Source organism: Etheostoma cragini, chromosome 2 (assembly GCF_013103735.1).
Source record: "Etheostoma cragini isolate CJK2018 chromosome 2, CSU_Ecrag_1.0, whole genome shotgun sequence".
NCBI lineage: Eukaryota > Metazoa > Chordata > Actinopteri > Perciformes > Percidae > Etheostoma > Etheostoma cragini.
This window is the reverse complement of record NC_048408.1, coordinates 25,002,287-25,029,407: the sequence shown is the minus strand read 5'-3', so window position 1 is coordinate 25,029,407 and position 27,121 is coordinate 25,002,287. Positions and strand designations below refer to the sequence as shown.

The window sequence follows — 27,121 nt, the reverse complement described above, 5'->3', positions numbered from 1 at the left end:
AAGTAGGTAAATATCTGCTTTAATTCAAAAATATCAAAACAAAATGTTAAAACATGTCTTTCACATAATTTGTGGGCAAAAAACATAGGCTACAACGGAAATCAATGTCATGTCTGTGTTTTCTGCTCTGTAGATACTGCGCCTTTTCTCTATCAGTTGGGTTGTCTGATCACGTTGGTTTCCTGCAACACATTCAAGGGATACCATCTTTGTGTGTGTGTGTGTGTGTAATGAGTAAAAGGGTCGTCTGTGTGCAATTGAGGGAGGGGGGGGGTCCTCTTGTGGCCTACTGGTAGTACAGCTCAAGGTTCATCCCATCATGAATTTCATCTGCAGTTGTCCTGGTTAAGTACAACAGAGCCACTGTCTGATCTGCATATTACACGTTTACCTACAATATCATGATATACACTGGAAAAATAAGTCCTTCTGTTAAAAAAACTGCTTCAGTTATGATTAACATAAAGATAATTAGTCACTGGAATCATCAAAAATACCACATCAAAACATTGCAATGGATTTTATAAAACACTGAAGAATGTGTCAGGCATAATTAATTGACCTCTGGTATTTACAATTATTCAAAGCTTACTTTAAAAGTTTGAGGACAATTTTTTTTTAAAGACATTTTTTTTAAAGATTTGTGAAAATACAAAAAAAAAAAAAAATCAGTGCTACATTGTCAGAACTGAGCTAGTGGCAGAGCAGCTACAAAAAGATTGTTTAAAGGATACAGTCACCGAGAGACACGTGGTCCTTGAATATGGTATACCTGTGGGAACAGAGGAGGGACATTTAGCCGCCGATAAAAGCAATAGAAATATTTCTTATAGTAAAAACAGGGCAGTACTATAGACTAGCAACTTACCATTTCTTTAGTACAATCTTGTCAAATCGTGTTCCTGTCTGGGCAGCAATGAGCTTCTTTAGATCTCCAATGGTGTCCTCAGAGCTGAAACATTTCAGTTAAAGAAGGAGCAACATGGTGGCATAGAAGAAATTTAGAGCATACTGAAACGTGGTTCAACTCAGTGATTCTCAGTGGGGTCCTTGGCACTCTGCAAGGGGGGGGGGGGGGGGGGGGGGGGGGGGGGGGGGGGGGGGTCTGTGTAAAAGTGTCTTTATTCTTAGTTCAAAAAATGTTTGCTAAATCTAATATAAATATTAAATGTTGGAAAATGTTCAGAATTACTCTCAAATGAATCCCTACCTAAACTAACCCGTCTACCTTAGGGTAGCTCATAAAAAAACCTAAATTTAGAAGTCCGGCATTGACATCTTAGGTATCCATGAGTTGTTTTATTCCCTTAAATTAGTTTGACATGAACACCCCCCCCCCCCCCCCCCCCCCCCCCCCCCATCCTTTCTCTCCACACTACGCCTTATGGAAACGCATAGTATGAAGAAAAGTAACTAAAAAGTGGCAACAGTGTTGGAATAGCACAAACAGATATTCACACAATCCAAAAAGGAGTAGGTATGTTAAGAAGTAGGGGGACAAAACAGAAAGAGCAAGTAATAATAAGCAAGCTGAGAATTGAACCTAAAGAACATACTGGAGTGAAAGGAAAGTGGACGAGGCAGAAGATGCTTGGTCCGATTCCTAATGATGAAAATCTGACATACTGGACACTGTAGGAGTTAACTTACTTCAGAAGATTGCAGTAGTGCATGGATCATTTTCTGATTCAACCTTTTCAAATATTGGGATTTGTTGCATTTCTATGTCTGTCTCATAGTAAACTGGGTTTTCAAATACTGGTCCGATAAAACATTAGAGAGTCATCTCGGGCTCTAGAAAAGATTGATTGTGAACAAAATAAATAGGTTACAGCCTATGACGTGGGCCGAAATATTACACCTGTGGCAGGAATTATCATTATTTTAATTATTATTATTGTGGATTATCTCCAGTTTCAGAGAAGGATACTTGCACTTGACCCGGACTTTCTTGCCCAGTCGATCGTTGCAAACCACCTCGATCATCTTCAGTTCCTGTAAGCCGAAGGAAACGTTAGCATACCATGTGTTTAGTGTTGAGTCGATTTGAAGCAATTCCCCATATATCTTATGCCAAAATTGGATTATGTATCTATTTAGAGGCGATAGCTAATGTGGTTCATTCACAGTATGCCAGAAGGAAAATCTGAGCCTTTAAATCAGGTTGTTTTTGTTCGACATTAGCTAACATCAGCTAGCTAGAGCTCACAACATCGCTCGCTAATGTTACCTCAATGGGCGCAGTGTTGCAAAATACACACGTAAACCCACAAAATGTCGAGCATTGTGTTACACATATAATAAGGTTGTGGTATCTGTGACATTCTTACCTGGCAAATGACAGCAGTATAACAAATATTCCCACTTCGAGTATTTTCTCTGGACCGCTCTCCGTCTTGCTTACCGTAAAGTTGATCCAGTTTCTGTTAGTGTGTGTGTGTGTTAGTTTCTCAACCAATCAAATGGTTACAACGAAGATTGACAGCCCTCTTTATCCTATTAGAAGACAGAGAACGCCGTCAAAGGCGGACCTCAATCTGAAAACAACTCGTATCGTAAACACGTTGCAAACTATCGTATTTTGCTTAACTGCAGTCCGACCACACACGGCAGCTACCGAAATTAAATTAGAAACTGCTGCTGCAGAAAAAATAATGGCAGACGACGAAAAATTACCGGGTGGATGGGAGAAAAGAATGAGCCGCAATTCAGGTAACGTTAATAAAACCGAAGCCACAAGAAGCTAAACCTGCTAGCTAGCTAAATGTCAATATGTTAGTAAACGTAGCTAGCTTACGAGCTAGCAGCCTCAGCATCGTGGTTTACTGTCTAAACGGTGCACATGGGGCCATAACTATAATACCGATATGCTTAAACTAGTGATGGATAACTTGATCTTATGGGTGAGTTTTGTTAAATGTGGTGTTGTTTCACGATCGCGCCAGAGCTGATCCATTCTAGCTGGCTACAGCAGGGCCCCTGCATGACGTCATTCTGCCCCAGTGCCTCACGTGCAGACCATAGGTGTCGACTGAACGAGCCTCAGCCTACACATCCATGGCCCCAGCATAAAGCTTAGTAGAGTCTTATGTCATTAACATAAGTCTTTTGTAGTTTACTTTTACTCCCATTCAGCTGGGACTTTCAGCTGAAATGCTGCAGTATAACAGTGGTGAACGTAATACCCCCCAAATGAACTTATTTTGAAAAATAAAGTACTCATTGTGCTGTAAAAGCTTCCCTGTCAGTGTTTAACTATTATATACGATGTTTTTTTATTTGTATTACTGCTGCATTAATGTGTATATTGTATGTTACTGCTGTAGATGTTTAAGGTTGTTACATTTTAATTGCTTATATACTGTTGGGTAGTTAAATCTAGAATGTATACTCCTCAAAAAAACAGAAACGTCGTGTCACTTTCAACTACTTTTTATATTTTTAACAAAGTTAACATATGCAAATATTGGTATGAACATTAAAAGACTTAACAACTGAGACATGAACTGAACAATTTTTACAGACATGTGACTAAAAACATTTCTTAAACCCAATGCAATGATGATCTCTGAAGTTTTTTGATTTTTACCAAAATTATCTTAAAAATCTAGTGTCCAATAAAAGAGTTTATTTTGCTGAGTATATGTTTGTAGTGTTCACAGCTGTCCAGTGAGAACCATGTATCTCTGAAAAGTCAACTTTTCCTGAGCCTCAGAAAAACAGCCCTGTTTTCAGCTTTTATTCAGCGGATCCAAGAGGGCTTTTAAATTGATTTAGTTTAAAAAGCAGGGGAATTTTCTCAACACTTTAAGCAACAGCTAAACTTTCCGTTTAAAAAACATTCAACAGCCACACATCATCTGGACAAACCATGGTTTTCACTGGACTGGAAGGGTATGTGAAATTGTGATCTAAAAATGCTCTAAAGCTGGCAGACAAATTTCCCTCTTAATTGTAGTTAGTTGAACCAAATGGAAACATTCAATAATTAAATAACTTTTCTTAAATTTGTATTTGAGGAAAGTTCTGGAGTAAATGTACTTACACAAGTGCAGCACAATGTGGTTTATGTCCATATATGTTTTTCAATACCTTTTTAAACTGCACTCAACAATGTTTTCATTATATTGGATGACATGATGGGATGTGCTGTAAAAAGGGATTGCTCCTGGTGACAAACGGACTCCTGCAGTTCCCTTTAGCTTTATGAAATTGATGTTTAGTCTGTTTTGGATGATTGTTTTGGCCTTACGGTCTACAACTCTACAAAAAGGACTGATAAACTCACTGGCAGAAAGGCAAAGTTAAACCTCATATCGATGTTGATATAATATCGATAAATTGCCCGGCCCTAGTGCATTGTCACTAATATTGAGTTGGGCAGCACTCTGTGACTAAATGAATGCAACTGGATGCAGAAACCCTGGATTTTTTATGATGATGATCGGACAATAGTGACAAAGAAACTGTATGTAATGTAGATTGGTCACTTCCGAGCTGATGCACAATCCACTAGATGAGGTTAGCATTGCCAATGATACTGATCTGGGGTATTGGATTGGTGCATCATGAATAAAATAACATAATGTGTCAATGTTGTTAGAAAAATCAATGAGCAGCTTTCATAACTCTCTCTCTTTTTGCCCTGCAGGCAAAGTATACTACTTTAACCACATCACCAATGCCAGCCAGTGGGAACGTCCGGTGGGAGATGGCCGTGGAGAGCCAGATAAGGTTATTATTATATTATTAGAACAACAATCAACTGTTTTATCAGAGAACTTTTGAAAATAAGAGTTACAAAGTGATTAGTTTACAAAATGACATGAAAACAAGACTGAACTAGTTTAGTGATGTAAGGATTAAAATTAGTGATAGGTGAACAAGGCCTTTTGAGACTTTTGGGGGGGAGACGCTGTAAAGCTTTGGAGAAACGGTGCCAATTGGTGGTCTACAGGAAGTACAGCAGTCCTTACAGACTGGAGCCAAAGCACTGCAACACCCCCCGCATTTCATACAGCAGTTGCAGTCCCGTGTGTGTGGTAAAAAGGCTGCATTTAGTTTGTTAATCTGCAATTTCTTTTGTGCTGCAATACACATATTTGCACAGTATTGTAAAATACAATAGTGAAAAAGAAATGAATTACAAAATAATGAAATTATTTATAAATGTGTTGCCAATAAGGCTACATATAAAATACTGTTGTTGTCTTATTGGTGTATGCTTTTCCTTCATGATCAACATTTAGACTCTGACAAACAAGCTTTGGTGCCTATGTATCAACATGCCAAGCCAAAATTAAAAATGAGGTCTAATGTTGCTACAATATATTTTAACTACAGGTTTAATGTTACAACTTAAGAGTTGGGTACCTACTTAGAACTAAATGTTTAGAGCCAATAATAAGAATGTAGTTTAACTATAGAGTGAGTGTATGGGAGACCAGGGAGGTTTTATTATTTTTACAGTAATAGTTGTATTAAGTCTGTGGTGATTTGACACTGATCAGGTTTTTTTCACTCACTCAGGTACGCTGCTCCCACCTCCTGGTGAAGCATAATCAGTCACGTCGTCCATCTTCTTGGCGGGAACAAAATATAACACGGACTAAAGACGAGGCCCTGGATCTCATTCAGAGTAAGTAAGGCATCGGTCTGTGTGTGTGTTTGTGTGTGTGTGTGTGTGTGTGTGTGGGGGGGGGGGGGGGGGGTTGCTTTGATCAAGTCTGACTAACATGTTTAATTTGTTCTTTATTTCTATGTTCTGTGCAGAGTACATAGAAGAGATCAAATCTGGGGAGGAGTTGTTTGAGTCCCTGGCATCTCAGTTCAGCGACTGCAGCTCAGCTAAGAACGGCGGAGACCTGGGATTATTTGGCAAAGGTACACACGCACACACAAACACTGTCCCAGTTATAGAAGCACACACACCTATTATTCATGTTCCTCAGCAGGAAAAAAAACACATCACACACATGGAAGAAGGTGTAATGATGGATGTTAATAATTACAGTTAACCAACAATAAGTTTTTTGAATTATATCATACATTGTCAAAAACACCCGTCAGGGTTGTGGTTGTCTGCCAGAAGCTGTCATAATGACTTCTTATCCAGTTCTAAGCCACATTATTACAATACAATTGTCATTTCTGTCATTGTTTCTGTGGGGGCAAACAATCAACTCATTAGCTATTACTGGCCGTGCCAATGGGACACGCCCACAGTTAATTTAAAGTTCTCATGTTATGCTTTTTGGCTTCATCCTTTTCTTTTATTGTGTTGTATACCTTTTTGGGCATATTATAGGTTTACGAAGTGAAAAAGCCCATAGTCCAGCCCAAAGGGACTTGCCATCACTTTTCACAAACTGCTCCAACCAGCTCTGTTGTAGTCCAGCCTTTACTTCAGTGACAAACTTTGCAACACATGTTCTAATGCTCCCGTAGCTGTTAGCGTGGCATGCCCTGCGGCTGACTAGCTAGCAGTGTTTACCTACATGTGCGACTCCCAACAAGCTGGAACAGAAGTGAGATGCCTCACTCTGTAGCTGAAACAGAGAGCTCAACACACAGGGTGATAAGAGGAGCTGCAGCAATGTAGAGTACAACAACAAGTTAAACCACATAAACCTATTTTGATATAACATCTAAATACAATTATGAACCTGAAAATGGGCATATTATAAGCACTTTAAACCTGTTTAACTTTAACAAGGTAAATATTATATGTAATTACCCTAAGTAGGTTATTGTAAAAAGTAATAAACAAATGTTATTTTAAGCAAAAGCATATAAACACTACTGTTTCATATGCCTATGTATGCGATAAGTGTGACTTTCTTAGGAATAAATCCTTGTTTTGATTCTGAATTTATGTACAGACTGGTAATGTAAAACATATTCTATGTGTGAATTCTTTTGAGGGTCTAGATACTTGTATTATATCTAATATAAAATATCTATTTATGTTTTAGGTCAAATGCAGAAGCCTTTTGAAGATGCCTCCTTTGCTCTAAAAATTGGAGACATGAGCGGTCCTGTTTTTACTGACTCTGGAGTCCACATCATCCTACGCACTGGTTGAAAGGAAGAAGCCTCACACTGTACTTCCCCTTATATCTTCACACACACAGTCCGACCCATCCAGACCTAATTTAATTTAATGACACACACCAACCAAGAAACAAAGTGTATGGTCTGAATTGCATTATTTTAAGCAAGAGCATTTTGTTTCAAGCACTATGTTGTATGAAAAATGTAATCATACTGAACATCGAGGAGTATTGCAGATTATTCCTTTGAGACCTTAAGCTTTTATTAACCATGGCAATGCCATTATATAAAACATGAGTGCCTGTGACTCTGTTGAAGTGAGTGCATGTTTTCAAAAGGACCATTTATCATGTTTTCCTGTAACCTTATCCATTCCTACTGTATGTGTGCCAAAGCAGTTCCTCAATCTTGTTTTGGAAAATGGATTCATAAAATGCTTAAAATACTTTATAGTTATTGCAAAACCCCTGCAGTTTGAGAAAGTACTGTTATTCTGAGATCTCTACATTTAGCATTGCTGTAAATTTGTCCTTTGCAGATATCCAGGAACAGAATCACTTGTTTCCATTTAAAAGTGCACGTCTCCTCCCCCTTATATGCAAAGATTGAACAACTAAAAACCTCCAGGTTTTAACAATCTGCTTTTGCAGCTTTTAAAAGCATCAAGGTTTAGATTCATATTACAATGTTGTGTCATTAATTGAAGATTTTCTTTCAATAAAGTCTTTTTTTTGTAAGTATGTGTTTTGGGGTTTATTTAGAACAGATTAATAGTGCTGCAATCATCAACCTCTAGAAATGTGCGCCTGCTCTACCAACTGAGCTATTTGGGTGCCTGAAAATAGTCTTTAGTCAATTTTGTTGGATATCTCTCTCTCACACACACACACACACACACACACACACACACACACACACACACACACACACACACACACACACACACACACACACACACACAAACTAGTCAATCAGAATATTTAAGCAAGAGTTTGCATTCATTCCAAGCCCAATTTGCTTCTTTTTTTTAATGCTGTTTTTAGCATTTTTTTTTCTCACATATTCGTCAAGGGATTTTTATCTGTTGTGTTGTTTTCACACCCCAGAAACTTACTCCAAGGTTATTTCCTGCAACCTGGACTTAATGTTATATGTAGGTGCTGTTCGTCTTAACTATTCTTATCGCCTCTGATTTGCTATTCCCCTTATTTCCTCATTCTCTCCATTGAGATAGAAGATAAAAAGCCCCATCCACTGTCCGTGTCTGATCAAAGCACAAAGACACTTTCTCTCGCTGGGTCAGATTCTGGTGACAGGAAGAGGAGCAGCCACATCAGCGTTTCGAACATTTGGAACAGGTAAAAAAACTTTTAAAAATGTTACACACAACAGTAAATATAACAGGTTGAAAATTAATCTTAAAATAAAATCAGTAATACCTGCATAATACAGTAGACAGATTTGAGCTCTGATGCTGAGAACTTCATCAGTGAAAGGGGACCAAAAAAAAAATGTTACAGATTAACAGAGTGATTGATTCTTCTGCGTTTGTTGTTATAGCATGTTGGTATAGTGTGGATCTGCTCTGATCAAAAGTTTAGAGAATTACATTGTTGTTTTTTCTTTATTAGTGTTGTTAAACCCTTCAAAGAACTCTTCAGTCTGACTTACTTCTACTCCCTCAGCAGCAGATGCAGTTCAAGCTTTCATTCTCCAAGGTTTTGAATGTTTAGCTGTATCAACGCTAAGCAATGCAGTCCTAAAAACACACCTTTTACAGAGCCAAAATGTATAGATTTTTGGGCAATCAAATTCCAACCAATTCTTTTTTGATTCCGTGGATCAGATAATCTGACCAGAGGCTTTTACAACCGTTTTAGCATTGTACAGTGGCACCAGAGTGGTATCGCAGTTGGCATGTCATTTGAGTGAATTTTTCAAGTTTAGCCTCTCTCCTTCTTTTAGAGAACCATGTATAGATAACAGAGTTTTATGTTAATTGAATGTGGTTTTGTTTTCACTTGGATTTACTAACAATAAACTCATAAATAAACATACTTACTCTGAGGCTGTCTAGTCCTAAACAAAAGAATCGAAGTGTGTGACTTACTGGTTTAAGGATATTAATGGAATGACGCCGATCTACAGTTATCTTGGATTACATGGTTATAAAGAAATTACCATGAGAAATAAATAATTAAAAATGCATTGTGATATATATGGTCAATCATATTAAAGTGATCATAATTTGACCACCAATTGGGTAAGAATGTGTTGCAGCCGTGTACTATAGGTGCTACGATTATCTCCACTGCTGCGGTAGCTTTAAAGCATATGTTTGAACGTTTGTTTACGTTTATTGTCCCCATGGGGAAATTAGGTTGCAGAAAAAAATCCCATCACAAGACATTTTTTAAACAACATTAAGACAAACAAGACAAGGATGTAATCCATATATCTAGATAATCTGTAGTTCACACAGTGCCAATACTAGTAACAATTCAAAGATATAGCTGATAAGGTATGCCAGGAACAGGCATATTACATTGTGCAGAAATAGCAATAAAACTGCCACACTACAAAGGAAAATGTTGCTGTTGGCAATAAATCGTTATTGCTTGCACACAAATCCAATTCTTTATCTAGGCAAATGTTATACTATACAGTAAAAATGCTCATAAAATGAACATCAATGCAAGATAATACTGTGAAAAACATTAACAAGCAGTAATTGTTACTCTCTGAGCCAGACAATAGCAGTCACTAATAAGGAAGACAAACACCGCACACAATTAGCTCTCTGCACACAACAACTGCAGCTTTAAGGGTAAAGGTGGCATTATTTTATATGGTTCTCATTGTCCAACAAAAGACCAAAATCAGTGTGTTAGTCCATCTTAAACACTTTCCATTTTGTGCATATCTAAAGGAAACAGTTTTGCATAAATCTTGAAATTGTTATTTGTGCTGGGCTTATTTTTTTATTTTTTTTTACTAACCTGTCTAAATTGTATTGCTATCCCTCCTTTACGCTGTAGACTCGACAGTCACACTGTGTCTAGGGCTGGGCTGTCCTGGCTGGCACACTCTCATCTGCAAAAGATATAAACATTGCAGAAGTACACAATTAACCCTGCTGAGGAGGTAATCTGTTATTGAAAAATAAACTAAAAAATTAATATTTATACAGAACATTAATTCCAATGGTATTTATTCATGCAAATAATATAGTTTTGACAAAATAATCTTGTCTTAAAGGTACAATGTGTAGGATTTAGTGGCACCCTCACCCCTCTCTTTCCAAGTGTGTATAGAACTTACAGTTGCCTTCAAGTACTATAAGAATCATAGACTGTAGTAGGTAAAAACGCTAGAGACCCTCTCAAGGTTCAGGTCTACTGTAGAAAAATAATGGTGCAGCATAGTCCCTATGTACAGATATGAAAGACTCAATCCACAAAAACACTTTTTTTAATATAAATTTCTGTAGTGTATATTCACCTGAAATTTTTCATTTACTACACACTGGTTATCACTTTTTCTGAACTTTCAATCCCATCTCATCACCAAGATATTGTGTGTTTATGTAAATGTTTTTAAGCTTATGTATATTGCTACCAATACCTGGCTCAAACATAACCTAGTATCCGTCAGGCTATACTTAACTTATACTTATACTTAGGAAACAGGGAACTGACATTTTACATCCCACAACCTGGTGATAAAACAACAATTGGAAAGAAACATAAAGCCTGTTTGCAAATATTTGCAGCTCGTGTTACATTCACCCATAATCATCTATAACTAAAATGATGCTTTCTCCTCTTTTTGTCTTTCTCTGAATTATGTCAGTCTCTTTGGCTGCAGCCATGCTCACCTTTTCAACCCCTTCCCTTCTCTACCTGAGTCTCCTGCTCTTTCTTTCTTACCACTTGCCTGTTCTCTCCTGTCGGATTGGGAACTCCATCCAGTGTCAGTCCGCTCCCTTTGTACCAGGCCACAACCTGGTGGGGGAGGGCTTTGACGTGGTCACCCTGCAGCGAAAAGGATCCTACATGGTTGACGTGAAGACTTTCCTCACCCCAAATGGCACCTGTACTCTGTGCAGCAACCCTCTTCAAGGCAACACCCTGCAGAAAGTAATTCAAAAATGAAGTATACGATAATTCTGGAGCAACTTTAACTTTTGTACATGTTAAACATGTTGTTCTCCCCTTCATTTTCAGCTGCCAGTCTCTGCAGTGGACTGGCGCTCATTCAGTCGATGCAATGCCGACCTCTACAGCAGTGCACACACCTCTGTTAGGTACTATATGTGCTATTTATGTTTTATAGGTCCAATGTCACTGCAGTGTTTCAAGACAGGTCCACTCATTCTTTGAATTTGTACCAGTTTTACTGGACCTAAAAGCAAGAGAACCTAGCCTCTTGTGATATTTCCTCAGATTTTTTTCTAATATCTCCAAAGCTCAAGTCAGTATCTTTTGGCTCCTTTAATTCAGCTACCCATTTACTGTCTACAGATCAGATCAGAGTAACATCACCGGTCCAAAGGTTTTTTGTCTCAATCATATCTTAACAGACTGTAAAAAAAGATGAACTTGAAAGAGCTTTAATGGTTATTCTTTCCTGTAAACTGTGTTCACAGCTCACTAATTGACACTTACACATCCCAGGACAGTGAAAACTGGAAGGTAGGAAACTTCTCACTGTAGTTGATATCAAATCATAATTTCACAATTTCAGTTTGTGAGCTTTTATTTCTTATTTATTTTATCAGGTTGGCCTAAATGTAGATAAGTTTGTGACTGCCGGTCTGGAGGTTGGGGGAACACGCTCCACTGCGTATACCTTTGCTACAGAGAGGACCAGAGAGGACCGCTACTCCTTCAGCACTCACAGGGTCACCTGCAGCCATTATGGGTAGGGTGTGAAGACCATGCATTACTGCAGAGGTTTGGATTTCTTAGTTGTTTTAAGTTTTGAGATAATTACATTTTCTGTCTCTGTGGGTCTAGATACCGTGTGTCCCTCAGACCACCCCTCAGCTCCGAGTTCAGTACGGATTTGGCCAGGCTGCCGAGTTTCTACAACTCCTCCACCAGGGCTCAGTACAGTGAGCTCATACAAACCTATGGCACACACTACATCCGCCAGGTTAAGACACACACACACACACACACACACACACACACACACACACACACACACACACACTTAATTTCCATTAACAATTTCCTTAATTCACAAATAAAAAATTACATTGTCTCAACAACATTCAGGTTTACCTAGGGGGCCGACTCAGGCGAGTCACAGCTGCACGCACCTGTTTGTCCTCACTGAATGGGCTGTCCTCAAACGAGGTACATGTAGCACACGCACCTTTTACAGTGTACGCAGTGTCCATGTCTTCACTGCCACTGGAGTATGAATGTGAGTGTGAGGCATTTTAATACAATGTTGACAGCTCTCAGCAGTCCATTACTTTAAATCTTATTTCCCCCCTGTCCTCTAGGTCCACTCCTGCCTATCACTGGGTGTGTCTGTAGGCCTGGGGAAGGTGAAATTATCCGCCAGCCATCAATCTTGCAATAAGGTCCTACAGAACCGGGACGTTTCCACCTCTTTCAGCTCTGGTCTCCACCAACACTACACAGAGGTGTTGGGAGGAGCTGGTTGGTTGGGGGAGTTTTCACTTGCTTATAATGACTCCCTTGGCTACAGCAGTTGGCTGAAAACCCTTAAGGACCACCCGGATATTGTTTCGTACTCACTTAGACCAATGTATGAGCTGTTGCCAAGTGAGACACAGAAAGCAGGGATGAAGGTGGCCATAGAGCAGTACTTAGAAGACAACGCTGTGAAGAAGTCAACCAGAGAACCAGTATGCAGGGGGCAAACTTTTAACGTGGCTCCTAACTGCTGCCCTCAAAAGGCCTCGAGGGGAAGACTGGTGGTGACCATCATCCGAGCCTGGAATCTGAAAGGAGATTTAACTGGCAAAACTGAAAGGCGAGTAGAGTAAGGTCAGGAATTTAGATTTGTGTTAGTGTGTTGTTATGTCATTCAACAATATAAATTCACCTGTTGCTTTTCCTTGTCTCTCCTATTCACAGCTACGCTAAGATGTGGTACGGATCCTTCTATCGCAGGACTCATATGATCCGGTCAAATGACCCCAGGTGGAACTCTCGTTACGATCTGGGCAAGGTCAGTTAATCTCCTCTTTACAGATCAGAGAAACGACAACAAGGAAAGGCAACCATCACAGTTTCTGGGTCAGAGTTGTCATGAGAAAAAAATAAGAGTCACCATATTCACTAGAATCAAGGGTGTAACTTTGGTTTGAGAAATGTATGTAGAAATCTATACTTTTCTATGATGTAAAATCCAGGAAATAATTAAGTTAATAATAGTGATAAATTCTGCCAGAAAGAACAGTTCTAAACTTTGCATAAGAAAAAGATTCTTCGGTCTTACTTTCTTTATTGTTTGAAACAGTAGCCGATTGCCAAGACCTGTAAAATAATATCAAACAAATTTGAAAGGTGTGGGGACACAAACAGGATTTTGAAAAAGTGGGGAGGACATGTCCCCCCAGTCCCAAATGGAAATTACGCCCTAGGCTAGAAAACAAGGACCTCTTCTTTATTACAAAACACATTGGGTGGAAAAGTAGCCTCAGGCCTTCCTGGAAAGATTAAACATTGTAAGACAATTAACAATAATAACATAAAAACGTAATAGAAATATTAAAGAAGAATAAAAGGGCCATAAGTAATAAGTAAAAACATGCTGGAAATGAAACCAATCGAATAAAAATAGTTTTTTCTTAATGTTATTTCAAAGATATTCTTTGTTATTGTTAAGGTGGACACACACTTGGGTTTGAAGATCGAGGTCTGGGACGAGGACTTGCAACACGATGACCTACTGGGTTCATGTGTGACGTACCTGAGCCAGGGGACACGCACGTTCAACTGTCCAGCCAAGAAAGGCGGCTTTCAGGTCCAGTATACTCTGACCTGCGACCCTCATCTGACTGGAGACAGGTGTAACCGTTACAAACCATCTCCATAGTGAGAAATGCATTTTTTGGGTCACACAACTCACAAATGTTCCTCGTTTTTCTTTAAAGTCCTACTTAAACCACATGAAATCATCAATCGTCAATATGCTATAACAGCCAAAAAAAGCATTTTAATTTAAGCTGGACTCAAGTGCCGTATCAGATCTGTTTAATCTATTACTTGCTTTAAGTCAATGAACCAGTCATGTATTAAGTGAAATGACTGAGGACCTCATACATCTATTTTCCTACTATTAAGATGCCACAAAATTAGGTTTTCTCTTTGTGGTAAAGCCTTAAAAACATTTAGTTTTGATCACATAAATTACGGTTAAATTCACACACCTACTTATATTTACTTTAAATTAAAAATGATCATTGTGTTTAGTTTTTAACCAGTTATAATTTAAAACATTGGCCTGTGTGCATGAATGTTTAGATGTAAACATGAATAACAACAGCTACTATGTACTCACACCAATTGGTGAATTTTGGTGGTGTAGCATTATACATTCAGACTACAGACTGTGTAGCTGGTGATTTTTTTAATTGTTTTTGTGTCAAATCTGTCAAATTCTTTTGTCATCTTATCATGTAAATAAATACTGTCAAAACATTTGCTTCATGTCCTTGAAATGGAAGCTACTGTATACATAGATACACATTGAATGTGAGAATATTATAATATTACAGTCTGGGGTTTATTTATTCATTAAAAAGACTTATGTATCATATTGGTGAATAATTGCCATATGCACATTTAAGGAGGTTACTTTCCCAACAAAAGATGCAAAAGAAGACGGAAGAGTAATTTATGCCAACATGTGTGCTGACTCAGATAAAATTTGAAAAGTTGATCTACAGGAGAATAAGTAGATGAAAGCAATACAGAAGGGCTAAGAGCCTTATTGCAATTTTTTCCCCATTGTTTCCCTTTACATAAATATATTTACAGCATAAATTGATTCAGAAAATGGTAGAAATAGGTGCATAGACATTCACCTGAATGCAGAAAATGAATTGTTTAACGCTCAAAGTTTTCTGGTGGAGGACCCCCCAAACCTCCTGCATCAGAAGTCACCACACAGATCTGGAAAATAAACCTTGGCCTTTGGGTTGCCAGGCCAATAATGAGTAGGCCAAATGTTGGTGCCATCTAACTACAAACTGGCTAGGTAAAATAAACACATGCTGGTTATTAACAAGCTGGGCAAGCCAATTGCTGTTTTGCATTGCATTACTTTTATTTAAATGTAATGAGCCCTAAACCTCCTCAAGTCCTAGAAATACCCCTTCCTAGCCTACTTGGAGCCAGCTTTTTGTTTTCTTTGAATCCTTTCAAGGCAAGACTTACACAGGCCTATAGCCTACTTACAGAAGGCAATTTTTACAGTGGATCAAAAATGTTTCCTCTGTGACCAGGTAACTGCTTCAGAGTTTGGCAGTGTTAGAGAGTTAGACAGTTAGAGAGCTGGCAGCTTGTATTGGAGAAGGCATAGCTTAATTCCGCCCTAATGAGACCAAAAACCAATTAGGCCAACAACACTAGCCTATTGCTCATCTGTTAGTAGTCTATATGTGAGGAGGGATATTGAAGCAAAAAGAGGGATATTGAAGCAACTAGGGAAATTGAAGCAAAACCCAAAAGAAGATAGATAAAAAAACCGAATATATATATATATATATATATATATATATATATATATATATATATATATATATATATAATAGGCGGTCTGACACACAGTGGGGTGTAGATGTAAAAGCGCTAATGAACTGCCCCCGCCCTGTCATGTCTCTATGCCTCCTGTGGTAAAGGTTTCCTGTGTTGAGTTTAAGCATGTGTAAAAGCCAGCCCCTGCCGCGACCACTGGATTCCTTCCTCTCATCTTTGGAAATGCCAATTGATTCAAACGGCCAAACGGAACAGCCCGGAGGCGGTGTAAAAACCTCTCTCCCTTCTCCCGCTCTGTCCATCCCACATTACAGGACATACCGTCTGACACACGTGCATCCAGTTTAGGTGAGTGAGCGGCGCTGAGCCCCTGACAGCACAGCGGTTTCCGTTAGGAGGAAATGATGGAGAAGGAAAGTTTCTGACGTCTCTCCGTTTTGGGACTGTACGCAGGAAAGCTGGAGATCACTTTTCGCCTGGCGCTGTTTGGTCGTAGCCTTGTCCTCATAACGCACGGATATTGTAAATCTGAGCAATCTGTATGGATTTGGGATTAATAGGTTCTCTGACACTGAAATGTCTCAGGATTGGAAATGCAGCTCCACGTCTGCCTGTTGCTTTTTATTATCACAACAGGTAAGGAAGCCAGGAAATTGTTCTAGATCCTGTTGTTTACACTGTTATATGCTTTTGTTATCACAGGGCTTTTTAGCAACTGGACTCACATTTTTTATTACGCTACTAACGTTTAAATTCAATCACTATAGTGCCTTGTCAATGTGAAATAGGTTGAAAGGTTTGTGTATAATAGAGTTTGGTATTGTGTCAAGCTGAATGCTTTAAGCCCAGTTTTTTTTTGTTTTCCCTAATTTTATTTTATTTTTGCTTTTACTTTTTCTAAAATGAAACAAAAGAGATGATCTGAGAATGAACAAATTTGTTAAACTGCCCTCAACTTATACTCTGACACTCTGACACCTCTCCATTAGAGTCCATGTAGAGATAGGTCTGAGCATGCGTGTATGTATTTTAGGCCGGTGTGTAATGTGTGTGTGCAACTGTACAGAGTGAAAATGAAATTTTCCCTTGTGGGATAAATAAAGGCATGTCGTCTTCTTCTTCTTCTTCTTCTTCTTCTTCTTCTATCCAAATTGAACTAGCTTTCACTGCAACATAACACAGAGGTCAGGAGATGTATGCCAGAGTTAACCAGAATCTTTATTTCCTCAGATAAAACATTGGCCTTGTCGCACAACCACTGTGGTGGAAATGTCAGCCTGGACCAAAAGCCTGCTGGTCTCATCAATCTCACTTTACCTAGACTTTTTACTGACACCAACAATAGACTCAACCCATTGAACCACCAGTCTGACAAAACCCTAAGTCTTTCAACTTGCACTTGGACGATAGGTATTCCTTTGGGTCAAACAGTATTTTTAAAGTCATTATGGTTGGAAAGTGGTTTGAGCGTATCAGTGCGCTGTGTTTTGAACGAGGAAGATCAGGTCCTGGATAGTGGGGGGAAGGCTCTGCTCTCCGGCTGTGATGGGAACAAAGCCACCTTCAATTGGACAGGACCAGGACGCTCCTCAAATGAAATTCAGCTGTCCTATTATGGTGAGAAACCATAACTTAATTATCTAGATCCATTTATTGACTCAGGACGGCCCAGTTTCCTGCACCCTGATCACGAGAGTTTGATTTAATTGTTATAATAACATTTGGATTTGGTTTTGAGCTGCTTTTTGTTTATTTCTAACATGTTGTAACTCTATGAATACTCAAAAAGCATTTTTAGGTTACAGTAGAAGAAAAGTACAGTTATCTGTATTATGTGTAACTGTGGAAACAGTCTGTAAAAATTGTATTGTTCAAACTGTCCCGCGAGCTGTAAATCTGTCCATCGGAAAGTTCTTATCACACATGTTATGTTGTTGTGATTTCCACCCTGTCTCTCCTCACCCTCTCCCTCTCTGTTTTTGTGTTTGTTCCTGGTTATCCAGTCAAGGAAGATGAGAGGAATTCCTGGGAGGACCACACCAGCCCACATACAGACCAAGACCTGTTGCGTTGGTCTCAGACAGGAACCAGCTTTACAAGCACAGCTCCTGTTGGTCAAGAGGTGGAAACAGGAACACAAGGGGGCAGAGGTCACCTCTACAAAGATCTGGAGTGGAGTTCTGGACCTCATTCTGCATCTAGTCCCTCTCAGGGACAGATGCTGCTGCCCCCCACCTCACCCCTGCAGGGACTCACTGTGGCTGGGAGAGCCGATAGGGAAACTCTCCCTCTTCCTGAGGAAGAACCAAACAATGGAGCGGATACATCTGGAGCTGCTCACCTCACTGATGGCAAAATGTCTGCCAAACAGAGAACACACCCCAATCTTCTGCAAACACTCATTCCAGATACGCTGTTTCACACATCAGACACAGCATACACAGAAAAACAATCAAGCAACGAGCTCCCACAAACCCAGATGGCACTAACACATGCCACAACTAGTAGCTCCAACACCTTGCATGGCACAGATACACACAAATATACAGACACTCAGACATCTAAACCCTCTATAACCGTACAAGCTCAGCCTATCGTGTCCAACTCCAGGGCCCCACCTCTCACCTCTTCTCCCCATTTGCTACATTCCAGGGGAACCTGGGAGAGGGGTACTATCCTAATCCCACATGGTGGCGCTATTAGTGGGGTAGGTGGAGAAAAACAACCCCATTCCTGGAAGAGCCAGCAAAACACAGATGGACTTAACTCTGATCTGACCTCCGCCATCACCTCTGATCCTTTGAAATCACCCACAGAACTTCAGCGGGATGAGTCAAGCAGCGCGCAAACTGATACTGAACCCACTGCGTCATCATTGTTATCCTCACATGGCTCCAGCTGGACTCATTCTTCCGCCACCCACATCACAGGGCATGACACAGCGTTTGATGCTGTCGAGGCTGCTTCATTTCATCCAAACATTAGCCGCACTGACTCATCTCTGTCAGCCGTATCAGATGTTAACAGCCAAACTGCTGCGCTTGAGTCTTCTGATAAATTTGAAAATGCGGAGGTGCTTCACACTTTCACTTCTTCCACGCAGAGTCAAACAAACTCTCCACAAAGCACAGAGAGCGTCACACGCTCGCCACTTCCTGACACGTCCTCCCCATTCACACAGACAAGCAACAAAGAGACACAAAGTACACACAGAAATGTTGTTAATGCATACATGACTACTAACACTATCTCCTACTCGCCTGACAGTACCAAAGTTGATGACCAGACTTCGAGTTTCCTCGGTTTTTCTTCTTCTACACTAATAGCAGCACGGACGCTGGGAGATGTAGTCCATAACTCCACCCCCACAGGAGCCACTACTGACACTGAAACAGACACACTGCATCCCACTTACACACTCTTACATGACAGCTCGTCTACAGATTCATCAACTCCTGTTCCTCTTTATTCATCCAGTTCATCCGTTCATTCATATACGCTTCAAACACACACTGCTTTTCCCGGTAGTTCACATTCAACGCACACACCCCTGCCTTTGCTATCCACTACGACTGAATCCACTGCACACACACCTCATACACAAAACCGCCCGCCTTTGCCATCTTCTACTGATGTCCCAGTTATGCATAAACAGCCCCACAACTATATTACTACTACACATACTTCTCTGCTCGCACTCATAACTTCAAAATCATATGATGGAGATAGAGAGGTAGAAGTAGTTGAAGAGGATGAGTCTTGGCAACGGTTTCCCAGAAGCACAACCGCACAAACTCCCACTGCTGGATCTCCATCTGGGACAACCCAACACCCCAGCCAGGAGAACCATTCTGCTCTCACACCTTCTGTTTTAACCTCCACTGGGAGCTCCACAACTAGTCAGACTCCCACATTCTACATTGTGCCAAACCAACCTACAGCCATCAGAGGTATTGCTTATATTTGTGTGTTATTAAAGTAATAGGTTGGTGTGTCCAGGCCTGTTGTAATAGAAATATTTATTCTGTCTGTATTTGTCCGGTCTAGTGGAGTCCATTGAGCTGCTGCTGCAGATCCTTGTTGGAGAATCCAGTTCATCTTTTACTTCAGGTTTGGAGGAAGACACCATGTCCTGGGTAAGAGATTGTGTACACACACATACTAGCATGCAAAAAAGCACATAAGCAATGTTATTGTACAACAGCTTTAGAGTTTGATTTAGTAACTGTTACAAAGTTGTAACTGCCTGTTTCTTTCAGGTGGAGCCGTACCTACAGAAGGCTCCGGGGTTCAGCAGACTGCTGGGAGTCTGGAGCAGGTGAGGTCTTACAGAGTGCATATATTCTGTAGCTACAGTAAGCTCCAGTCAGCTCAAGTTTGTGTCCCTCATATGTGACCACTTAATTGAAGTTACAAGTTTTAAATTCAACATTGACAATTTAACTCACTAAAATGTTGTTTATGCATCCCGCAGATTTATCTTTTCATTGAAAGTCATTGTTTTCCAATTGACAATAGTAAATCAAATGTTTAGTCTCCTTTTAGCTCTCTTGTGGTCTCCCTTTAACTCCTGAGGAGGGAAATATTTGGCTCTTTAGCTGAATGCTGCACTTTGTCCATCGGCTACAGTACTTGCTAACTATCTTCCATTTAAATATATCTTCAGAACAGCAAAAACTTCTGAGGTTTTCAATGATGGCCAGGTATTAATTTTTCAGAAAATTGGATGCTAAGATCTGTGACTCAAATTTGTTGGTAATGCATGACACTCAGGCACAGACTGGGGTTACGTTGCATAACATGAATGTGCTGTTGTCTTAGTGGCAATGCTGTGCAGAGTCTGGTGGAGTTTAAAACCAGCGGGGCTCTGCAGTGGCTCAGCATGACTGGATCCACATCACTGATGGAACGAACAGGACTAGCTCAGGCGGTCCGTGATGGGAGGAGCTTCAGATCATCCAAGATCACCAACATCACACTGGGAGGTAAGCCTAGGTTGTGATGGCCACTTATAGACAGCTGACCAAAGATTGTGGTTTAAGGCGAGTCCGGCCGAGGACCTTTTGTTGCATGTTGTTCTCTTCCTCTCTCCAATGGTTTCCTGTCATCTCTACTTAGGCACAAAAAATACTTTAACAGCCAGTTTAGCAGTCAGCCACAGTGGCTACATTTATTTACATGGGAGGAAACTTCATTCTTAACCTGCTTATTCAATTAACCTGGTTAAAGACAGACCCATGTAAACATCATAACTCAGTTAGATTGACTTTATTAAGCTCAAAATGCAGTTATGAGAAATCTCATTAATGCGTCTGGTTGACTCAGATATTAAATGTTTTACTGTGGCATGTAATCATCTCACTGTACTCCTTTTACTTTCGGTTGTTGTGCTGTGTCTGCATGTTTGTGGGTGGACAAATTAGGTTAGTGTATACTGATTGCGGATCATTTGGGGCAATATGAATACTTGTTTGCACTGTATGAAATAATACAGTATAAACAAAAGTCTAACAACTTTGCATGTAAACAGTCACTAAACTACATTATATAGACTTCCAAAACAGATATTTATTCTTTTAATTTTTAACTTTCTGGAACACATGCCCTGCCATCTGCAAGGTAGTTCAGCTATTTAAAGGATAATACTGGTAATATTCTATATTTGGTACATTCAATGACCCCCTTGGGGGAATAAATATCCTAACAAGTGTTGTGTGTGTGTGTGTCCAATGCCTGATATGTCTTATTCCTTTATGCCATAGAGTGGCATTGTTATCTAGAAACCTTTTTAAAAACCATGAATAACTCACACTGTTGCACTGGCCAGTACAGTTTTAGTTTAATTCAATTCCCATTTTTAAAGATTTACCTCTTCAATAGGTACTGGAATGAGCTTGTGAGTGCCAGAAACAGGGTAGGGAAGTACTGAGACTGACTAACACAATGTTTTTGTTGTTGTTTTTATGGCATGTCTCGACCGCAATAAAACTGTACAATAACGCCAGCCTCATTCTTCAACACCTTTTCCATCCAGGTCTGCAGGGTGATGTGTGTGACTGGTTACTGCAATGTCCAGCAGGCTACAAGTGTGTGTTCCAGCCTGGCTCTTCAAACTACAGCTGTTCTTCTGTCTGCCACTTTGACTACTGCCACCACCATGGCATCTGTACCCACCACCCGGGCCAACGTCCTGTTTGCCGGTAAGAACACAGAGGCACTAACACACACACTTAGGGCAAATAATTCAATATGATAATTTCAACGGAATCATATTGTGATGAAATCACACGTTTATTGACATATCATGGTATACTATTACATTGTCTAAATTAGTAATTACAAGTACATACTTAACTTAATTTTCTCACAAGATTTATTGTGAAACATTGTAGGGTAATATCCTTTTTTAAGAACTGCAGATTTTTTTAACCTCACACTATTTTTGTGCTTGCATGTAAACATAGTCAGTATATAGTTAGAATTTTTCAATTTTTTTTTCTCTATAATTTCACTTGAACTGTAATCACATTATTGATGATTATTTATCTAAAATTTCATTGTAAAAAATATTTTGTGAAAGCACCAATTGTCAACCTGACAATATTGTCGCAATATCAATGTAGTTGGTCAAAAATATTGTGACATCTGATGTTCTCCATATAATCCAGCCCTACATACACACATTTTGGACTTTTTGTGCATTAAAGCATATTTTTGTTCTTGTCTCAGCTGCCTTGTGGGAGAGGACTTCTGGTACATGGGTCAGAGGTGTGACATGAGGATGACTCGAGTGCGGCTCGTGGGCGCATGTCTTGCAATCTTACTCATCATGGTGACAGTGATTGGCGTTTTAGCCTTTGTGGCAGTGCAACGTTACCGAGCCATTCTGATCCAGGCCAAAATAGATCAGACTCGGAGCAGGTATGCACTAACTCACTGATGTTCACATAAAATTACAACTCACAACACACAACCTGCAATACAAAGATTAATACACACAATTCACAGATATCACACAGATACCCTGGACATGACATGTTGTATAAACAAGTAGATGTTTCGACAATGATGTAGTTAAAAGAAATATGTTAAATAAATTAAATGGACAACTGTGTGGGTATAACAGTGGGTGTTGAACAGTCCTGTGGGCTTCTGGGTGGATCTTTTAAATAACAGAGGAAACATATGTTAACACACACACACACACCTTTGGTAAACACAAAAATACAGTTGACTGAACGTGACTAGACTCCGTTTAATGTGATATACTGTACATGGAAATAACGCCATGGACACCATTGGGGAGATCATGCCTCAACTGACATGGGCTTAAGTACTCAAACAGTAATTTTAATTAACATAATGTCCACTAGGTGTCACAGTCTGGCTGTCAAACCACAAAGTGAAGATGAACGCTGTACTGTAGCCTCTTGGAAACTGTTTTGGAAAATGTCGAGACAATTTGACTGAATCCAAATGTCCACGGTCTGGTCTTGCAGACAATAACAAGTTCACGGTCATGTTATTTGACAGGACTTCAGGACTTTGGGCCTCACTTTCATGTTGATGAATCAAAATTTCTGTTACCCACATGGACCTACTGACGTTTGCTATGTATGCAGGATGCACCTCACATTGGCCACATAAGAATATTCTGGCTTAAAAATTATGTGTATTTCACAGGAGTGGACTGCTTTATTATCATCATCTTTAATTTCTTGGCACATCCATGTTGCTATGAACTATGAATAATCTTCCAAGCAAAGTCTGGAAAATCTGTACCCCAAGCAGACTGTCTAAAAGTCTCCTTGAGGGCCTTGTGTGAACATGATGAATAGTCGTTATATAAGTATAGTAGTTATATAAGTAATATGCCTTCAACAAATGTGTTGAAGTGCCAACATTTTACATCTTAAAGCTGTCCAGGCCAACATTTTTAAGCTTAAACAGTTGTTGTCTGAACCTAAGTCACAGAATGGGAGGGAAGAGTTCTATCCACTGTGGTTTCATCCTATTGCTGAGATCAACTTCTAATATTGGGAGTGGGTACGGACAGAGAAGGTTCAAACAGGAGTCGGTAGTTAAACCATAAATCCAGAGTGTCTCATTAATGGCAGGGAGAGATGTTCTGTCTACAGAAAGTAGGGCTCTTAGATCAGTTTTTTTTTCTCCAGCAGGACCACCCAACCGGAGAGCATCTGTCATTTTCACCTGTTACCATTGTTTGCTTTTTGCAATTTTTTAAATTATTAAATAAATAAATAAATGAATATGATTTGTTGTGTGTGCAGCTATCGCAGGTTCAACCATTTTGATGAGCTGTCAGGACGGTTCTGGTTGCGTTCGTGGGCCGGATCAGCAGACTCACTAGATAATCCCGCCTTTACACGCTCCGATGAGTTACTGCACATGCGGGCGCTTGACCGCCCCTGCTGTTACCACGACGACACGCTGTCACTGGCCTCCACCTGCGCCAGCCACGGAACACGCATCAATACAATCTACCCCCACAGGTGTGTATACACACACACCACAAGTCCGATATTACACATTCATTTGTTCATATGCTTAACAGGTCAGAATGTTATTGATCATGGAGCGAATGTCTAGGTCCTCAATCTTTCTGTCTAAAATATGAAAAACATACTACAGTATGCATAAGATATAACGTACATGTGCCTGTACATTGAGTTCACAAAGTTTAAAGCAACAACAGATTTAAGTGATAACTAAAAACTTAAGTAAAAAATGAAGCCATCTTTCTAAGGTGGATGAGAATTAGCCTTCCCATGGTAACAGAACAACAATTAATGTCTACTTTTGGTTCCAAGGAAATTTTAATTTGGGGGTCCAAACAGAAATTAGATCAGATCGAAAAACCTGACTTAGACACAAACACAATTTGTAATAATACACCACAAAGAAAAATTAATTATGCGTTCAAATTTACAAGCATTTAAGGTGGAGTCAGCAATTCTGAAGAAAGATCAATTAAGCTCACCGCCCAAAACAAATACACCCCTCATGTCCATCGCTCGCGCTCCCCCTCCTTCTCTTTATAAACCATAGCCTTTCCTCTGTCTGAGAATTACCAAAACCATTTTGTTTCCCATTGACTGAACCAGGGCTGTGTATGAAAACCAGATTTTTATTCAGCATGCAAACAGAATGGACAGCTAGCGGATCATAAGAGATATTTGCTGAATTTGACAAAAAAGTGTATTGAATTCAAATCACTGACTCCACCTTAAACAGTTTTCCTTAATGTGTATAATGAACTTTAAAAAAAAATATCCACTAGACCTTACTTTAAAGCTGCCACTTGGGGGAAGCATAAAAATTTTGACACAATATTGACATTTTAGCACACAACTAAATTTGGTAATAATTTGCCGTGGATTATTTTCAGTTTTACAAGTCGCTTTCTTATGTTATGCACACATTATTGATTTTTCTCAGCTTTACTAAATATTTGTATTTAACTCAAATTGAAGCAAAAGCAAGCAAGAAAATATAAAAACATCTTTAAAAAACATCTTTTAAAATATATATATATATATATATATATATATATATATATATATATTTTTTTTTTTTTTTTTTTTTATGTATACCATAAACAAATGTGTAAAATACTATACAATTTTAAACGATGTAAATGAATCATTAAAAATAAAACATTCCTGGCCCTTTCCTTTTTATTACCTATAGTTCCCCTAAGTTTTTCTTGACAAACAACTATGTAAGTATTGGTGCTCATTCACACAAACACATAAGCACATATAGACAATGTCTGTGTAAATAACCCCTAGGCTCTCTGTGTTCCCTGTAGCTCACAGTATGGTTGGAGGGGGAGCGAGATGAGCATGGGGGATGGTGTGTTGGACTCGGGTAAGGCCAGTGACCTTTCTGTCTGTAGCTGGCCTGTGGAACCCATTCAGTGGACTCCCTTCCCACTTCTGCAGCAACTGGCTTCCCACAGGACACCTGCAGTGAGTGTTTGACTGTGTGTGTGATTGTGTGTGAGAGACAGAAAAAGTGAGAGACACGTATATCTGGTTTTATTATGTGTTGTTTCCCTGTTTGACCAGGTGAGGGTGTCGAGGCCACGGTCCTACTGTGAAGGCATGGAGCTGGTAGACCTGGGGAAGAGCTGGACTGCGTGACACACATAAAAAAGAATCAAATCCAATGTTGACACCGGTATTTGCAGCCCATTTGTTCATTGTAGACCTTGAATGTTCTTGTTTTGTTGATAAAAACTTTAAAACAATAAGTGTAAATGTGTACTGTATATATAAGTCTATATTTTTTGGTTAGGTTGTTGCTACGTCATCCATTTGGAATCTGCAATTTGTTTCTTAAATGTTTATTTAGATAAGATGTAGGATATACTGTAAAGTAAGAAAAACAAAGAATCAGTCTAAATGTCTGTGGCACCGAATCTTATATATTGCTCTAATAAACAAATCTTACTCAGGGCAAGAATAAATGTATTCTGTTTTTTTACTTTTATGTGAGTCCTTGTGCATTTAAACATACTGAGCTTTCCATTATGTCATAATTTAGCAAGGAAAGTTCATTTGTAACACATTGCATACAAAAGGAAGTTCAATTGCTTTACATAATGCATTGTAACATTTTACAGAAAGCACATCATCAACCATTAAAACACAAAGTAAGTCATAAAATAAATAAACAATGTAGGATTAATTACTTATCCTTTCAAAATACCTTCTGGTTTGTTCCAGGCATGACTGGATCACCTGCTCTGTGGCCCCAGTAGTCTCTGGTTTTTGTTTAGATGTATGTGATTAATCACACATTTATTTTAAGAATTTGAACAGTTCAAGTATACTATCAACTAAGGTGTGTCTCGTTCTACTACTGTATCTAATTCTGTGGTCCTGTCTGATAGAGGGACCCTGTGACAAAATCTAGTTTTAAAACTGTATTAGGAACCCACAAAAGAGTTTTCTGCCTCCGAATCTGATTCAAATCTATGTTGCATATTGACTAAATGTTGTACTTAATGTTTAGTTTGGACTCTGAAAATTGTTAACAGCTTCACACCAGACTATATGAGAGGCAGAGAGGGCTCACATAGGTAAAGCGTTGAGAGGCTTATTTTGGCCTAAAACAATGTAAATTAGTAGTACATTTACCTCTCTCTATTCAATGGTGAACTGGTGTGATGTTATCACTAGACTTTTTTTTTTGGGGGGGGGTCTCTCTTTAAATCAGTATCATCACATCACATTTCAAAGAGTATTCCACATACATTCTTCCTCTCGCTGTCTCACTCCAGCACATACAAGCCCCAT

General features: G+C 39.3%; 4 protein-coding genes across 4 annotated transcripts; 3 read left to right on the top strand and 1 right to left on the bottom strand.

Annotated features, from left to right (window-relative positions):
* On the bottom strand, positions 1-2,542 carry ubl5 (ubiquitin like 5). The gene is made up of 5 exons (XM_034885782.1): positions 2,331-2,542; positions 1,931-1,995; positions 869-952; positions 735-772; positions 1-330 (listed from the first exon to the last, which is right to left on the bottom strand). The coding sequence occupies exons 2-5, from the start codon at positions 1,984-1,986 to the stop codon at positions 287-289; spliced, it is 222 nt and encodes a 73-aa protein (XP_034741673.1). The 5' UTR covers positions 1,987-1,995; positions 2,331-2,542; the 3' UTR covers positions 1-286.
* Positions 2,537-7,790, top strand: pin1 (peptidylprolyl cis/trans isomerase, NIMA-interacting 1). The gene is made up of 5 exons (XM_034885758.1): positions 2,537-2,712; positions 4,652-4,734; positions 5,530-5,638; positions 5,773-5,883; positions 6,975-7,790. Exons 1-5 carry the CDS (start codon positions 2,655-2,657, stop codon positions 7,082-7,084), a joined length of 471 nt encoding a protein of 156 aa, XP_034741649.1. The 5' UTR covers positions 2,537-2,654; the 3' UTR covers positions 7,085-7,790.
* On the top strand, positions 4,762-26,293 carry si:ch211-14k19.8. Its single transcript, XM_034885623.1, has 11 exons — positions 4,762-4,767; positions 8,787-8,792; positions 19,379-19,747; positions 19,845-19,933; positions 20,057-20,115; positions 20,619-20,782; positions 21,832-21,997; positions 22,527-22,718; positions 24,089-24,310; positions 25,630-25,789; positions 25,889-26,293. The coding sequence occupies exons 3-11, from the start codon at positions 19,441-19,443 to the stop codon at positions 25,961-25,963; spliced, it is 1,434 nt and encodes a 477-aa protein (XP_034741514.1). The 5' UTR covers positions 4,762-4,767; positions 8,787-8,792; positions 19,379-19,440; the 3' UTR covers positions 25,964-26,293.
* On the top strand, positions 8,299-14,134 carry LOC117952934 (perforin-1-like). The gene is made up of 11 exons (XM_034885561.1): positions 8,299-8,411; positions 10,092-10,197; positions 10,906-11,192; positions 11,280-11,359; positions 11,702-11,747; positions 11,834-11,976; positions 12,072-12,210; positions 12,336-12,416; positions 12,569-13,065; positions 13,170-13,263; positions 13,924-14,134. Exons 3-11 carry the CDS (start codon positions 10,923-10,925, stop codon positions 14,131-14,133), a joined length of 1,560 nt encoding a protein of 519 aa, XP_034741452.1. The 5' UTR covers positions 8,299-8,411; positions 10,092-10,197; positions 10,906-10,922; the 3' UTR covers position 14,134.
* Positions 26,294-27,121: the final 828 nt, after the last annotated feature.

What these genes read in the sequence shown, in the direction of transcription:
- si:ch211-14k19.8 (XM_034885623.1), top strand. Translation starts at nt 19,441, where the DNA reads ATGCATAAACAGCCCCACAACTATATTACTACTACACATACTTCTCTG. An exon ending in CTGCTGGGAGTCTGGAGCAG is followed by an intron (nt 20,116 to 20,618) that starts GTGAGGTCTTAC and finishes CTGTTGTCTTAG; the next exon opens with TGGCAATGCTGTGCAGAGTC. An exon ending in CACCAACATCACACTGGGAG is followed by an intron (nt 20,783 to 21,831) that starts GTAAGCCTAGGT and finishes TTTTCCATCCAG; the next exon opens with GTCTGCAGGGTGATGTGTGT.
- LOC117952934 (XM_034885561.1), top strand. Translation starts at nt 10,923, where the DNA reads ATGCTCACCTTTTCAACCCCTTCCCTTCTCTACCTGAGTCTCCTGCTC. An exon ending in AGGACAGTGAAAACTGGAAG is followed by an intron (nt 11,748 to 11,833) that starts GTAGGAAACTTC and finishes TTATTTTATCAG; the next exon opens with GTTGGCCTAAATGTAGATAA. An exon ending in ATGGGCTGTCCTCAAACGAG is followed by an intron (nt 12,417 to 12,568) that starts GTACATGTAGCA and finishes CCTGTCCTCTAG; the next exon opens with GTCCACTCCTGCCTATCACT.
- pin1 (XM_034885758.1), top strand. Translation starts at nt 2,655, where the DNA reads ATGGCAGACGACGAAAAATTACCGGGTGGATGGGAGAAAAGAATGAGC. An exon ending in GGCCCTGGATCTCATTCAGA is followed by an intron (nt 5,639 to 5,772) that starts GTAAGTAAGGCA and finishes TGTTCTGTGCAG; the next exon opens with AGTACATAGAAGAGATCAAA. An exon ending in CCTGGGATTATTTGGCAAAG is followed by an intron (nt 5,884 to 6,974) that starts GTACACACGCAC and finishes TTTATGTTTTAG; the next exon opens with GTCAAATGCAGAAGCCTTTT.
- ubl5 (XM_034885782.1), bottom strand. Translation starts at nt 1,986, where the DNA reads ATGATCGAGGTGGTTTGCAACGATCGACTGGGCAAGAAAGTCCGGGTC. An exon ending in AAAGTCCGGGTCAAGTGCAA is followed by an intron (nt 953 to 1,930) that starts GTATCCTTCTCT and finishes GAAATGTTTCAG; the next exon opens with CTCTGAGGACACCATTGGAG. An exon ending in AAGATTGTACTAAAGAAATG is followed by an intron (nt 773 to 868) that starts GTAAGTTGCTAG and finishes CTGTTCCCACAG; the next exon opens with GTATACCATATTCAAGGACC.